General features: G+C 34.4%; 1 protein-coding gene across 1 annotated transcript in view; it reads left to right on the forward strand.

Moving 5' to 3' along the window:
- Nucleotides 1-16,950, forward strand: part of LOC136030037 (neprilysin-4-like) — a 64,013-nt gene that overhangs the window by 34,836 nt on the left and 12,227 nt on the right. The window contains exons 8-12 of the mRNA XM_065708654.1: nucleotides 4,048-4,270; nucleotides 6,957-7,133; nucleotides 9,607-9,769; nucleotides 13,551-13,760; nucleotides 16,818-16,924. Of these exons, the coding sequence (XP_065564726.1) occupies nucleotides 4,048-4,270; nucleotides 6,957-7,133; nucleotides 9,607-9,769; nucleotides 13,551-13,760; nucleotides 16,818-16,924 (880 nt within the window). The remainder of the gene's footprint in view (nucleotides 1-4,047; nucleotides 4,271-6,956; nucleotides 7,134-9,606; nucleotides 9,770-13,550; nucleotides 13,761-16,817; nucleotides 16,925-16,950) is intronic.

Consider the following 16,950-nt stretch of genomic DNA (forward strand, 5'->3'; position numbering starts at 1 on the left):
TTATTTTCAGTCTTATTTGAATGGTAGATTAATTTCTATTGATACCGGCGAATCTACAGGATGTTCACCCAACCTTATTCGCCGGCCAGTGCGATTTAAGGTAATTTAAGGATACACTATTCCGACCATACTCAAAAGTTAAATATGGCGTCTTCCAGGGAGCAGTTTTTTGGCTTGCGCTACTTTTCGTTTACATAAATGGTCTTTTTAATGTAGCGAAAAAAAACAGAAACCCATCAATTGTTGCAGAGTTTGTAATCCTAAGCCTTTCCATACCCATAGGGGTAAATATAGTTCACCTTCTTGTGACACCTTTGGTGCTTCTGTTGATAACAGAACTCTGCGCTTCGGGATGAAATGAATCTGGGCCTCAGTCAAATCTAGAAAATTTTATGAGGGATAATTCTATAGTTTGATGCTAATTAGCTTACCCTAATTTTTCTAAATCAAGTTTTTTTTATTCACGCGTGCTTCTTAGGTTTTTCCACAGTTATTTGAAATGCACCTCTGAAATAGGACCACTAGCTGATATAAAGATCTGTATGTTCAATGTTGGGTATTCTTGTGGATGAAAACCAGTCTTTCATACGTCACACTGATTTGATTAAATTGAAGATATAGAGAGTTTCTGTATTTGAAGTAAGATTAAACATACTTTCTCTGGATCAATTTCGAAATTTCTTATTGACTCCTTGATTCAATATGTTTCTTACTCTTGAATAACATGAATGTCCACCTTTTTCTTCTCTTTCCCACATTCTAAGGTCTACAATAAAGCTAGAAACCTTATTCACGAAACTAATCGTCCAGAAGTTATCACTTTTCTGATCTCCAATCACTGTATATTCTTTCGTATGCTTGTTTTACTTTTCTCAGCTTCATGGTGGCCTCCCTGTGGCCCTAAGTGTTCCACCATCTTTTACTTCTGATCAAGATAATAAAAAATCATCTTCAAATTCCTTTTAATCCTTCTGTAGGGTCAAACTTCAATCTACTTATATTGTTTGGAATATGATGGAAATGCCTGAATCAGCTTTAAGGTTCCACTCTTTTCGCTCGTTCTAAAAATTTTTTTTTTTGCTTCTTAGAATTTTTTTTTTCTTTTTTTGCGAAAAATTGAACGGAGCGAAAAATTAATTGAATTTGCGAAAAATTAACCTATTCAACGTATTTAATTTATTAATCCTGTTTTATTTCTCTCATCTCGAAATTCTTATATTCTATATTTTTTTTTCTCTCTTAGTAGATAAGTGACTTTTTTTCTCTGAGTAAGGGAATCATATGTCTACCCTCTACTTTAAAAGCAAAAGGGCATTTACAGGGATTAATATTGCGTATTATTGTATGTGTATTCCATTATGAATAAATCTTATTTATCATAAAGACCCTCCACGTATTATCCGAAAGGTTTGCCAATCCTAGTACAGCATGACCGCCTTATTGACAGGGAAATATAGTTAGTTTATTAGATATGTCAACGTCAAAAAATATTAATAGCTTCAGCTACAAAGTAGAAGTTCTTTTCTTCTACAATATAGTTTAATTTTTGTTTATTTAGTACTGTAAATATTGTCGTTTTTTTATTTCTTTTAGTAATGTAAACATTAGCGAAAAAAAGGCGAAAAATTGATCTTTGAATACCTAAAAAGTATATAGAATAGAATAGAATTTATTTGCGCTAAAAGCCCCTAGGCCTTGGCATAAAACATATAAAAAGAACAATTACAAAGAAATTTTACAAATCCTAACAGAATCCTACAGAAATCTACTTCAATGATTCATCACAAGACAAAGGAATCGTGCCAAGCATCAACCACTCAAAATCATGATCCCCCTTACCAAACGCTTCAAGTCACCAATCACTCAGCTCCTCACACTCACACATCAAACGATATACTCTCATCTAAACCTCCACACATAGTATAATAATAAGGACCAGCCTTTGACCTTTCCCTCCCGATGAACTTTCTTCTTTGGCCCAGTGGCAAACTATCAGTCCTCATTTAAATTAATATCTTTATTTCATTTTATCCAAACCCACCCTAAAAAATATAACTTCGCCCAAAATCTCCATCGACCGACAATAAAGACCCAGTGAAATCGAAAGCAAACGCTTGGCCTGCCATGCCTGTCTTTCTTGGTCCTGTAAAATCCTTTCTACTAATCCACTTACTTGGTCCCCCATATCCTCGAGTCCTAAACCATCCCCGCGCATATGGATTAGTCCACACTGATCTAATACACTCTTTATTTGGTATGGCCACCTCCTACTTGAGCTGCCCTTCAACATTTCTAAATAAGCCGCCTTCAACACCCGCACCCTAGGCATCACTAAAGTGTTTTCCTAAAGCCTAATCATGTTAATTAGCCTATGACTTCTTAAAAAAAACTAAATCACGTCTAACTACTAAACTATTTGTATGCTTGCTTATCCCTAGCCAAATCTTATAATTTCCTAAGTGAACTGTTTCTAGCCTATCTTCCTTTGCATACCCCCAAGCATGAGATCAATAGTGCATCACACCAAAAATTTTAGCCCTTAAAACCTCTTTAACTACTTTGATCTTTTTAATATCCTTAAGCTGAATTCTTAATACCTTATTAAACATGCCTTACCTTTTTCGATCCTACTTTTTCACATGGCTACTAAACATATTTCCTTTTACCTTAAATTTAACACCTAAATATCACCATTCCTCCACTAATCTAGCCTTTTTGCCCTCAAAACTGAGTTTAAAATCCTACTCAATTCTACCACATTTACGGAATAATAACTCTTTATCCACTTTAAGTTCTATCTTTTTCCTATCCAAATTATCACCTAAAATATCAAGTAATTTCTGAAGGTTCCTTTGTGAATCAGCAACCAAAACAATATCATCTGGGAACAACATCATGCAAATGGATACAATATAACTTAGCATTCTAAACATACCTAACATCCTAAAATTAAAATCTAAACTTACCATTAGCACCGTCTTCGTTTCCATAAGTGCTACTACAGAATTTATAAAGAGGGTAAATAATTTAGGAGACAATGTGCAACCCTGTTTAACATCTTTATATCCTCTAACTACCCTTGAAACTTGCCTACTAACTGTAACAAATACTCTGGTAAACCTATATATTTGAACTAAACTATCCCAAATGGGATCGGGATACCGATCTCTAACAAACTATCCATTAATAGAAACCTACAAACATTATCAAAAGCTCCTTTAATATCTATAAATCCTGTGTATGCAAACCAGGGCTGTCAATCATGAAAAAAGAAGAAATTTTTATCTTGTACTTCCGTGCTATAAAATAAGCTTGAATTCCACAGTTTTCTTTTTTTTTACCCAGTAACATTATTCATTAAGCAAGCCGAATAAAATCAAATTTTAAATGATTGGTGTATTTACCTGTTACTGCTATATCCAATTTTGAGACAGCACAAAAAAAAAGAAAACCTTTTTGCTTTTGATTTTTGATGAAATTGTTGCCAGTAAAAGAATGGGAGGTTTAAAATCATAACATTGTGTTACAGAGGGGGAAAGACAGAGGGGGCGTTTTCCCTGGGACAGAAATTTTAGAAATACAAAATTTAAAATAAATACTCTAACGGTTATAACCATTTTGTGATTTCTGAAATTTTATTTTTATTAAAATAAACAAAAGGACGCAGTTAATAAATAAAAATAAATTAATAGATTATTAACTAAATAATAAAATAACCATAATATTTTGCTAGTAATCTATCTGTTTAACTGTAGTTCAACTCTAACCTAGTCTTGACCTAGTCTAACCTAGTCTCTAATCCTGATACAGCTTCTTATCTTATTACTTGAAAAGCTTACAAAAAACTTAAACAAGCATAATTAAAAAAGGAAGCTCATTATGTAAAATAAAGTCTTAAAAATAGATAAGATAAATTCGACTCACTTCAACTGTAATTTTGCCTTATTTTATTGATTGTACACTAATTTCAGTATTATTTTGACAACTATTGATTAATATAGATTAATTCAGCCAAGATTACTAATTTAAATTTAATTCCGATTTCAGAACCGTTGCTAATTACATGCTTTGGCGTTTTGTCTGGTATCGTATCTCAAACCTGGACAATCGATTTGGAAATCTAAGACAAAATTTATACCAAGTTTTATATGGTAGACGAACGTCCCCTCCAAGATGGAAAAGTTGCGTCGCTTTTGTAGATGCTAACATGGGTATGGCACTGGGAGCTCTTTTTGTGAAAAACTACTTTCCAGAATCAAGCAAAAATGATGTGAGTATTTATTAAAGAGTCATTGTTTGGCTTTTTGTCAACTTCCTCTCTCTCTTTCTCGCTTTCCCTCCCTCTCTTTCTCCCTGTCTCTCGCTCTCTCTCTCTTTCTCTTTCTCTTTCTCTCTCTCTCCCTTTCTCTCTCTCCCTCTCTCTCTCTCTCCTTCTCTCTCTCTCTCCCTCTCTCACTCATTCTCTCGACGTCAATTGATATTTAAGGTAATCACATTGAATTACTAAATAAAAATACTTTTTAAATATGTTAATTTTCGTCCTTTTTTCTCTTTTTCTGCTGTCTGACTCTAGTAGTAAGTAGCCTACTGTAGATGGAACACTCACGGAATACGATTTTAGTTATCTATGGATATTTTTTTTCTTGCAAGAATTAAGTAAAAACTTTCCCAAGAACACGTTTTTCAAAGAAAAGTAGAGAACCATATTAAATTTCAACAGAAAAGAAAAATGTTGCACGGAATCTGAAATGAGTTTTTAGTCATATCGAACCCGCTGTTTACGACTATACCTGGGAATTGTTTCCTCTAAGGGGTGCTTGACCCTTAAAAATGACCTGAAATACCAAACAGTACCATCTAGCAGTCCATTACATTTTCTTCCTTTTAGCAACAGCTCAACCTAACTGAGCAAAAATGTAAGCAAGTTAATGATAAAGAAATTGCTGTCACCAAATAAATGTTTTTTTATTAGGCAAATTGAATAAAGTGTCGAAATTGGTTGATTGAAAATCGTTCATAATCATTATAATGTCGAATTATTTACAACCCACTAGTGAGCATTAGCAAATGAACAGGAACGGTCCTGGTCAAGAGTAAAAATAAAATAGAGTATAGAGTCAAAAATACCTATTTGAAATAACGGGTTCTGGGCCAGGTCAACAATACATGTACCCTCTTCTTCACTCACATCATAGAGTGTACGCAGGTCGTTTGGTGGTTCATCAATGCTGCTATTTAGGAATGCTAGTGAGCTATGCGACACTGGCAACATTGGCGATGACCTTTGAGTCTCGGCCTACTCAAAGATCATTTGTATAAAGTTTCTTGTTGTATAGTATCCTATGATATCTTTGATTTCAGATTTCAGTTACTTCATGAAGCTTGAATTTGATCAACTTGGTGGAAGACTTAAGAGCCACGCCGTGGCTAGTTAGAATAAAGCCAAGAAACATAGACTTTATGAGAGGGAAAGCTGGCATAACCTTTTCAAAATTGTACAAAAATTATTCATTTCACTTGTTGAAATGTGAAGTCCATCCTAGGGAAGAACTAAGATAGGTAGGCATACAGTAAGAATAATTCAAATTGTCTATCAGTCCTACGAGCCATTTGAAGGCTACTGGAGCAACATATTCAAAGTTATTATTAGATCGTCGTCTCATCCTCGTTTTGAGAAAAGTAACATACCCCAGGACAAACATGAAGAAAATCACACTTGTGGATTGTCGCAGAGGAACACTTTACAATTCATATGTTTTTACATTTGTAGTGAACAGCGATATGATTTTAAGGATGTGGTATTTAAATCTGTGTTCGTTGAACAGAATACTTTTCAACCATTTTTTCTTATGGAGCAGGTGCACTCGTAGGTCGTTCTTAGAGTTAAAGTTTGTAGGATTCTTTCCACAGGCTGCTATTGTTGCTTTTCTTGTCACCTTTATCACTTCTTCTACGTTAATTCGATATATTTACGAGGTAATTTAAGGGTGGTATTAAGTCCTAGAATAAGTAGAAGCTTCGAATCGACATCAAAAACTGGCAACGAGCAGGCGCTAGAATCTAGAGAATACAACGCGTTGCTATCTACATTAGTTCTTCTGCTCTAGGAATGACATATGGACGGATGATAGATAGACTTATACTCAGACTTATACTCTAGACTCAATTTATCGACTCAGACTTTGTTCCTGTTCTTAATCTGAATCCGTCTGATTGGGCTTCAAATAATACCGGGGAATGCTGGAGGAGTTCATGCTGAAGTATTTTTCTTAGCATATCGGTTGTTGACCCTCTATTTTACCAACGTTAAACATAACTTTTTAAACTGCTTCTGGTGCTACTGCAGGGTTGGCAAAAGTACATTTCAGCTTTTGGGTAGGTTTCAAGCAGCTTTCCATAGTTTAAACCTTGATTCTCAAAAAAGCAAAAGAATGGTCTCTTAGGTAATTATCTACTATGTCCTTTAGATTGCACGCCTTGCGGGAGTCTTGTAACAGGTAGCGTTGCAAACTTGAAAAACTGTAAATAAAATTCGAGAGAGTTTTTTTCTGATTTTTCAAGTCATTTTTAAGGGTCGGTCACCCCTTTGAGGTATCTATTCCCTGGTATAGCCGTAATCAGCAGGTTTGATATGACTTGAAACTGCTTTCAGATTATGAAACAGATGTCTCATGACAACCTGAAAATAAGTGTCTTTTTCTCTACAAGAAATTGCAAGAAATCAGTTTAAAGATTTTGCACCAACGTTAATTTGTGTAACTGTTCTCTACTAATGCTACGTCTTGTTTTCTCTTGTAAAATTTATGTCAAAGACAGGAGAACTGCCGGTCTAAGTTTCCATATTTTCTAGTTTAAAAAATTATGCCTTGAAATCTTGACTCTGATCAGTCAGTCAAAAATTTTATTGCACGTTTATTATATTTATTGAACGTTTATTGATGAAACCCTTATTGCAGACCATGGACCTCATTGAAGAGATACGCAATAGTTTTGGAAACCTGCTCAAAGAGACTGATTGGCTCGATGAGATCACAAAAGAAGAAGCGAAGTCAAAGCTCTCAGCTATACAGCCTTTAGTTGGGTATCCAGACTATATACTTGAGGATGACAGACTGGCTGATGATTATTTTGCGGTATGTACTGCCTACTTTAAAATCACATCTTTGGTGCTAAGAAAATGTCCTTTTTTAAACTTAGTAGCAGTAGCACATGCCACATTTCTGCATCATAAAGTCTTATTTTGCTTAGTCGAAAAACATTCCTCCAGATGAAGGTAGATTCAGATTTTACCCCCCCCCCCAAGCCCTTGTATATTATTACAAACAACTTTTCATGAAAAGTTGGAAAAATAGGGTCTAAATATACAGTTCTTGAGACTTAAACTTTAAATTCTTGTAACTAGAGAAGGGCTTGGCACGTGACCTTCCATCAGTGCTGGGTTTATAACTTTTTTTTTCGTTCCTTTGTACCAATCTAAAGATTAAGCTTTCTATTTTAACTGCCTTATTGCGGAATTTTGGACAGAATACCATAAAATGTAGCGTGGTACAGAAGGGACAAAAGGTTGTTTTATCTTTGAAAATAAGCAGCTCTAGAATTACTAATAAAAAACGAACCATATATTTATTACAACAAGGCTTAGGATTTTTTTTTTTTGTTAACGTTTTAACATCTCAATGAGGCTCAGTCGTCAATCAGAATTTTCTTATAGCCTTTTTGGCGTTAGTCCCTTATTGATTTTAACCACTCCAATTACTTCTATCTAATATTCTATTTGATTATGGTTGCCTATACTTATACCTAATCAAATATTACTAGAAAAATGGCAAAAATCTATTTGAGTTTGGTAGATATCCTCATTAAAATACTTTTTTTGGAAAGTTGTGCAACACTAAGTATTTTCGAAAAATATTTCCGAAAACAAAAGATATTTTCGAAAACATTTTAATGAAGATATCTACCAAAGTTAAATAGGCTGTTGCTATTTTCCTAGTAATATTGATTGGTCAGAAGTGTGGACTCGCCCCCCTCCACATAGATATATATATATATATATATATATATATATATATATATATATATATATATATATATATATATATATATATATATATATATATATATATGTTTTAGATTATAAACCCAAACTTCACAAAGAAAAGGAATCAAATTATAACCAAAGCACTAATAACATTTTTTTTGTGGAATAGAACAGTTCACCAAATAGTTGCTACCAATTATAGGCTTTCTTGATATACCCCTTGTAAAATTAGAATGGTAAAGGGTAATGGTAACAGAATATGGTCAGCTTAAAAAAAATAACTTGGAAGACAAAAATAAGGGCGATAACTGGGTGCTTCCTGTTTAGTTAGAACAAAAAATCCTTGCGTAGTTTTCTTTTTCGTAAAAGATTTTTTGGTCACAATTTATCTTTGTATAAAAGCTATTTTACTAGTGGTGTCGACATGTCAAGTTCTTTCACAAGCTGTTTAGGTTCCTCTTTATTCTCTGTAAAATTCACAGATCATGGCAAAATGGGTAGCTTCGGCGCAGGGGAATTAGTTGGGGGAGAGAATTCTTTGTATTCCTAGATACTCCCTTCCCCTAGATTCTGAAAATCGATAATCTGGAGGCATTTTCTTTGTCACGTGCATTTTTGGCATTTTGTTAGAAAAATCGAACGAACGTGCATTTTTGGCCTGGATTTAAAAAAATATTTTTTCTGGCAAAGAACAAATAAGGCAAAAATTATTGCCTCAAATCTTTGCTCTGATTGGTCAATAATAACTTTCATGCTTGAACGTTGAGCAATGCTCAACTTGAGAGATTGTGACGGATACACAGTAAGCGCTGTAGTCATGCGTAGCTTTGATTTTATCATCTAGTGTGGCCATAGTATAGCCTGCGCATATTTAAGACATGACATTACTTTATCTCAAGTCGCATTTTCCTGCGAAATAAAAAAAAAATCCTGTAGAGTTGCTGGTCAATGATAATGGAGAGGCATTGACTCAATTGCATCCCACTCTCTCCTCCATGGTCTAATGAACAAACTCTTGTCATGAGGAATATTAGAAGCGTCAATGGAAGGAGCAATGACAACAGCATCAGGAAGAGTTCCAATTGGCAATCTCTCTATTCGCGAGGTAGTGGTTGCGAACTCAGGTATCTGCCCTCTTCTAGGATAACTTCTTACTATGCCACCTTTTAATCAAACTACATTGCTTGACCAATACCTTGCTCTTTACGCTAAAGTTTGACTTTTCATCCAAATTCTTTAAGAAGACTACTGAAACACAAAGACCGTCAAGTTGGAACAAGATTTTTAAAGCACCAAGAAAGTTCAGCATAACGAGCGGGGGGATGAGGAGGGAGCTGTCCCCCTCTTATGTGGAATAATTTATGTGTGTTTTTAAGTTTTAATGTTGCTTCTTACTTCCAGTTGAAAAACTTGTGTTTTTTCTTTTTTTAATTTCTTAAAGCACTATTCCGGAAACTGTATTTTCTTATCTGTACAACGGAAAGGCAGGGCCATTTTCTCCAATTAGTATTCTTTATTTTACATAATTATCAAAACTTTAGCTTTGCTAAAATTCTTTATTTCAGTTAGATATACTTGAGGACGAATATTTCATTAATGTCTTGAAATTTTTACGAGGAGCATTTGAAGCAGAAATAAGTCGAGTAAATCAGCCTGTAGATAAGGAGCAGTGGAATATAGTACCAGCAACAGTGAATGCCTATTACAGCAGACAGCGTAATCAAATTTGTGAGTAATACCTTATACTGTTCAATGACCTTAAAGAACTAGTATTGTTATTTTTTCCTTTTCGATATCATCAAAATGAGGTAGGTCCTGCCATTATGATGTCCCTATTGTCGTCAGCAACAGGGATATCTGTGACAATCTGACAGACTCAACACTATGACAGATTGCCAAAATATTGCATCTCTTTTCAGGGCACATATGTAGAAGAAATTGACATGAATAACTTGTCTGGGGGGATCCAAAATAAAAAATTAATAGAAAAATCTAAAAGAGAAGTTCTGTGTGAGCTTCAAAAATTGTATTTCTTTTTTTACAAGATTGGGGGGGGGGCTAACAAGCATGATGGTAGAAACTCCAACAATTTTTTCACGGACAAAATTGCTCCGTAAATAAAAAGAGTAATATCAGGGGTAACCGACTAGGTCTAGGCTACCAGTACCAGACATCAAGGGAAACACCCCCTAAAAAGTATTCGTCAAAGTCTAGGGGAGGGAAAAAATCTAGGGGGTAGATGCCCTCACCCCACCTCCCTCCCAACTAACATCCCTGAGCCTACTATCCTCTTAAAATATTAATAACAGAAGAGTCAGCATAATTCCACTTTGCCTTTTTCTTCCACGAAACTGCCATTGCATAAATGATCATCATGTTCCACTACGACCTAAGCTGAAAAATAGAATATATTGTACTGTTTAATGGGTAGCCCAAAAGGCTAGGTGGATCTTATGAAACTGATAAGTTTGAAAAATCGCCTGGAGAAAGACCACAAGTGCCATAAGCGCTTGTGGTCCAAATCTGTAACGCTGTACGGTTTGTGGCTCCAGTGTTTTTTTTTTTTTTTGTTATTATTTTTATAAGAAGTACGTTAAAGCACCAAAATTCAATTCTCTTGAGTTTACTTTGCTCTCTGGAGCCACTTTTCATGGTTGCAGTTTGGAAAGCTTTTTTTTATAAATGCCTCGGAGAACAAGTTTAAGATTCTACTTGCAACCTGACAAACTTCAATATCTGCTAAAACAATATTTTTTATAAGCCACTCTCTATATCCAGGAAACAGATGCAACACTTCAATTTGCTTTATAAGTCAGAAACTGAGACATTTTGTAGAAGAGGGGGGATAAGAAATTTCTTATCTTTTGGGGATTTAGTCGTATTCCTAATTCACTCATATTTAAACAATGCTAGATATAATCGCTTGTGTTTGCTTGAACGTTATCAGTACTTTACTTCAAAGATAAATACAACGTAGAGACAATAGGGAAAATTTCAAGACAGTGGAAATTATTTCTGTAGATATTTCGGCCCTATGTCCAAGGGCCGTCTTCAGCACAATACAAGAATAAGAGAGAAACTATATATATATATATAAAAGAACTTACATCAAATTGTGAGGATTAAAACTGAATAATTAAAAACACTTTTTAAAACATTGTTTAAAAATAGCCCTAGCATCCTTACTTCAACGAAGTTCAACCAGGACTGGCGAAAAAAATGAAATGAGAATATAAGCTCATTCAAACTGAAGAGAATAAAATGATTAGATGCAATTTCTTAAAGCTAATCTTGCTTGTTTAGCAGCCTGTCTCAAAGGCCTTTTCGTAGTTGGTTCAGTACTATTATAAATCGGTTTAGTAAAATATTTTGTTAGATCATTTTTAATTAAATTTGAGTATAAAGAATTTAGTGAGTATTCCCCCAAGTCGGCCCTTGGACATAGGGCCGAAATATCTACAGAAATAATTTCCACTGTCTTGAAATCTGTTTTCAAAAAATCTCTACGTTGTATTTGTTTGTTATGGAAAGGCAGTGTGGTCTTCGTCGCTATTTACTTCAAAGATGTTTTAATTCTCCAACCGCAACTACATCAATGTCCATCGAACCTTTGCCAACTGAAAACTGTACTTCGTGTACAGCTATAATAAACAAGTCATTTTTCTATTCTTCCCATCACTTGTTTTTCTTTCGTATCTTCGCAGTTTGGCTCATTGATAAGAGAAAAGATAAGAGGTTAGACTCATTGTATTTTTATATATTTATTCCATTCTGATATTTTAAAGATTGTACTCTAAAAGTTGGCGTGACTTTAGGTTAAGGGTAGATCTGACCTTGAAATTTTTCAATGTCAGGCCTCTAATTTTTTTTTTTTTTTAATATCTATGAAAGGGATTTTCTATCTCAGGTTACTGTTTTTTGTTCAAAATATTGATAAAAAGTGAAAAAAATAATCTAGTTTTGATGTTTGAATTTCTTATAGTTGGGAAAGTACTATCTCAGTATGTCAATCAGAGCTTCCAGAGGCCGCAAATTTTTACCACCTTTTAAAAATTACTGAGAGGAACAATTACAAACATCTATCCCTCAGCTAATTAAGTTCTGCCCCTTTCTCTGTCTTACTGTACATTCGGTGCTGTGCTGATTAATTAAAATAAAAAATAATATTATAAAATAATTTAAAGGGCTTTTGGAGTTTACTTGTAGAGTCAAATATGTTTTTCATCTTTAGTAATCAGTAAAAATTTTTCGAGAGGCTTTTCATGAATCTTTGATTGCTAGGGGACCATAGTCATTCAGTCCTGTCCAGAACAACATCTCTGAGGGAAAGTGGATTTACCCTCTCTAGAGGCGTCCTTAGTTGGATTAAGCAAACGCAAAGTTTGAAGTTTTTGTTCTAGATGGGTAACAAAAGAATGTTTGAATTTTTGGGTCTTCAGGCTATATCTAGAAGAGTAAAATTGACGAATTTATTTTAGTCGACGAATGTTTTCAATTCAATTATGGATTCGTCAGTGAAAATATTGAATTTCATCGATGAACGTATTCGACTTTTTTGCATTGAATTTAGATAAGCCCTTGATTGTTCACAGATTGAGAAATTAGGTAAAGTAGGTTAAAGGATTGGGCTCTCTGGCAAAGAACAAAAGATGCCAAGACGGAAATAACTATTTCTTTGACAGTTATCTAAAATTGGTCAAAACTACTTTCAGAATTGGAATCATCCGAACAAATATTCCACTCTAAGGTTCCTTGTTTATTTTTCGTATTAGTAACATTTTCCTCTTAAAACGGTATATTTTTTTCGAGCATTGCATTCAAGAGGATTTATAGCCCTCTTAGGAAGCTAAGAATTAGGAAGTTCCCTGATTTCCACTTTGAAAATTTTTTAATTATCATAGACAAAAATTTTGATCTGCATTCGATGTTTTGAACTCAACATGTAATGGATTTATTACATGATACTTTCTTGTTTAGGACCAAATACTATAAATAACTGATAAGGCTAAAAAAAATCAGGTCAGTTTCACAAATAAATTCGGAAAGGAAGTTTTTCCGTTCTCTTTGGTCTGTGTTAATTTAAAACAAAACCTTTCCGTTTACAAGTACTAAGTTCCTTTTTTTGTCCGTAAGCGCAATTTTCATTTTTTTTTTCTAGTTACTGGTTTGCAGTTAAATTGTCTGTTTGCTCCCTGATTTTTTTTTATCTCGTGTCCCTCGTTTGATTCCATATCAAGCTGTACAGATTTACGGTGCTACTCTTTTATGTTTGCTAACATTCTTTCCTTATCAGTCAACTACGAAAGGACTGTCAATCTCCGCCATATGTTACACATCTCTGAACAATACATGTTCAGCCACAGACGGCATTCTTTTGCCATGCCGAGCCCCTTCGTGCCATGCATGGCACACTTCTGCCACAATAAGCATGTCACCAGAAGTATATGATTTTGAAAGTGGGGAACCTTTCGTCAACTGATGCAATAATTAGATACTATTTTATTTTTAGTGTTACCTGCAGGAATACTTCAACCTCCATTCTATCATCAAGGATTGCCACGAGCTTTAAATTATGGAGGAATTGGTGTCATCATCGGTCATGAGATAACCCATGGTTTTGACGATCAGGGTAGACAATTTGATGCAGAGGGGAACTTACGGCAGTGGTGGGGGCAAGAATCCCTGATTCAGTTTAAAGAGAAAGCTCAGTGCATTATAGGTAAATCAAATTAGGAATTTCGACTTGGAAATATCCATAAAGATCTAAAATTATTCGGAATTAAGATTTTGGCTGAAAATTTTTACTTCTCTTTCTTCTAATATTTTGATGATTCTCTTCAATCACTAAAGGACACATTTATAATAATAAGAAGTGATGTTTAGCCCACGTAATGTAATATATGTATCTGGTGTAGGACGATTTCATGTCAAGGGGAAAAACGTCAGAAGCTCTGGGCAAAACTTATAAAGCGATTTCAGAAGTTGGCGAGCCCTATTTTCCTTCAAATTTCCGGTTTTCTATGCTACGGGATCTTGACATAATTTTTGGCAAAATATCGATATCTATGTAATCATAACAAGATATCGATAATATTATGTGATATCGATATCATGTTTTCTCTTCGGAGATTTTTTACTTTATATAAAATCACATATACCAAACAAAGCTTGTATTTAAATGGCTCAAATATTTTTAAAATTGCGCATTTACTATTAGTGTGTAAAAGTAAAAAAAATATATTTTAATTTTAAACCAAACATTTTTTTCTCAATTCGTTACTTTTTTATTGAAAAAAAATCTTAAGAACACCATAAAAACTTTTGAAATAAAAACAATTTAAAAATTAAATCAATATCAATTTATTACCCGGGAATTTTCCACTTCAATAGTCCAAGTAAAGCAAACATATAAATAGCTCCAATATTTTAGAAGTTGCGGATTTAGAATTGTGTGTTAGAAAAAGCAATTGCGATATGTCCTGTGCTTTTCTTTTATTAAATTTTAACCTATCATATGATGAGCATTGTCAGACACCGTAACAATTATTTACTTATTAATGATAAATTGTTTAGCATTGGCATTATCAATAATGCCGAGATTATTTAGTAAGTCCATGGTTTAATCGTCTAGGCATATTTTCATGTCTGTAAAATATGGAACATAATCTATTTGTCTGGTCTCACACTATACTGTCCGATCAGTTCATTTGAAAGTAGTTTTACCTTAGATAAGTATGCCGATCAGATTGGTTATGATGAGGCCTATAAGAATATAAATTTGTTTTTGATTGGCAGTCATTTTTAGCTGATGAATCAGGTGCCATTTTAGGATAATAGGTTAAATAATTTAGTTAAAAAATGGCAATATCAAACAACAAAAAGGACCTACGAATACCGTCCCTTTAAACTTGTTACATTTTCGACATTAATTTTTCAAAAGAGACTTTATTGGCCATGTGCCCATTAGAACACTATATTGATGCAAAGGTTTAGTTTATAATTAATGGCACTTACTTCAACTTTTGGAGGGAACTAGAAGTCCTTCAACCTTGCCTTCTATCCATAACTTCACTAGCATAAGATTTCAACGAGGCATAATTCGAAGCAATAGTTTCAAGACGGTACTTCGAATCGGTATCCCAGATCCAACCAAAAAGAAGGGAAGCTCCTGAGCTGCTCCATGTTCATAATCATTGATCACCAATTTCTGTTTCGTCTCCACGACGGCATTTTCAGTTTTCAAGCGGCTGCCCTTTGAAAATAAAAAAGGAGGTACAACGATGGTCAACACAGCATAGAACACGACCAAGCCAAATGAGCCATCATCTCATAACAACTTCCAGAGCTGGGTGCTGGTGCTTACAGTGCTCACCAATCTCCTTACTAAATGCATGATCACGGCGCTGAATGTGTAGAATACGGTGACATGTCGAATGCATTTGACAGTGGTCATGAAGATCATATATTCTGACACTGAGAATTCACAGAGGAAGACATCTAGCCAAATTTTACTGTGTCAGTCTCCCACCAATAGACTCATAGTTGTTTTTTTCAGTGGAGGGGGGACCTTTTTGGTTTACTATACATCTGAGGCCCAAAAGAGCTTGAAAGAATTTCAGTGCAATAGATCAGGTTTGTTCCTTTAAAAAACTGCTATTTATAAAAACGTTCTATCCTCTTAAACCGTGATATTAAATCCTCACAAATCTGACAAGTTCTGCTAGGACTCAAATTGTCAAATAATGCTTACATTCAGTGCTTCGAAGTATATAAATAAATTAACTAATCAGTATTTGTCTTACAAATGTTAGTATCAATATGTCAATCTCTTTTGGCTGACATAAAAACTAACTACAAGAGCAGACTTGGGGCTTAATCTGGGATCAATCATCTGCAGTTTTTCTGACGGTAAGCTCCTCAAGGACATAATCTATAACGGCTCACATCAGATGAGTCCCTTCTATCCGCTAACGCGTAAGCGGCAAAACTTAAGTGGCAAACCACAAAATTGAGTGACAAATGTATTTTTAATGGACACGTTTTTCGACTGTCCTGTTGAAATATTTCAATGAAACAGTTATAACGTTCCGACGCAAGGTCGTGTTTAGCTAAAAACCCAACAATGTAGTCAATACTTGAAAAAGGACTTAGCCAGAAACATCAAGTTCAAAGAGATGAATTCATTTCCCTTTGATATTTGAACTTTGCAATGTCTTACAAACAAGACGCGACTTAATAGCGAAAGTGGCCCTTTAATGCGTAGCAGGTATTGTTCCCCTTCGACTTCCAAATACAATCCTTCTTAATTTTAGTTCCTGAAATTATTCTGAGACTACTTACAAGTATTAATCTGCAATTTAGATAAGAGCATTTTTACTTTGTGCGATGTGACTGATGGGCTAAATCGAAAAAATGAATTCTAAGGCTCCTTGTGTTTTTTATTTCTCCTTGGGGGTACATCGGCTTAATATGAGTGGGCCTCTTCTTTTAAGCCTGTGACCCTGTGTACAGGTAGGATGGTAGATACTTATTATAGATGCTTAGACTCATTGTTGAAGCTTCTGGTTTAAGTCGTGGCTAAAGTCAATATGTAAGTTCCGTCTCATTTAATCTCGTTTACCATACTTAATGACAACTCGGCCTAAAATTGATTACTTAGAGGATGCACGGGGGAAGAAGCAAAAAGAAATTGTAAAAATTAATCTTTGATCCGTACCAAGTACTGTTACCCATTGGCTTTCAAATATTCTATTTACCTGATTGTTTTAAATTCTAGATCAGTATGGAAACTATACAATCGACCAAATTTGGCAAAATATAAACGGAATTAACACGCAAGGAGAAAACATTGCAGACAATGGAGGGATCAAAATTGCTTTCAGGGTAAGTTTTTCACTTTTTACTTTTCC

Source organism: Artemia franciscana, chromosome 8, assembly GCF_032884065.1.
Source record: "Artemia franciscana chromosome 8, ASM3288406v1, whole genome shotgun sequence".
Taxonomy (NCBI): domain Eukaryota; kingdom Metazoa; phylum Arthropoda; class Branchiopoda; order Anostraca; family Artemiidae; genus Artemia; species Artemia franciscana.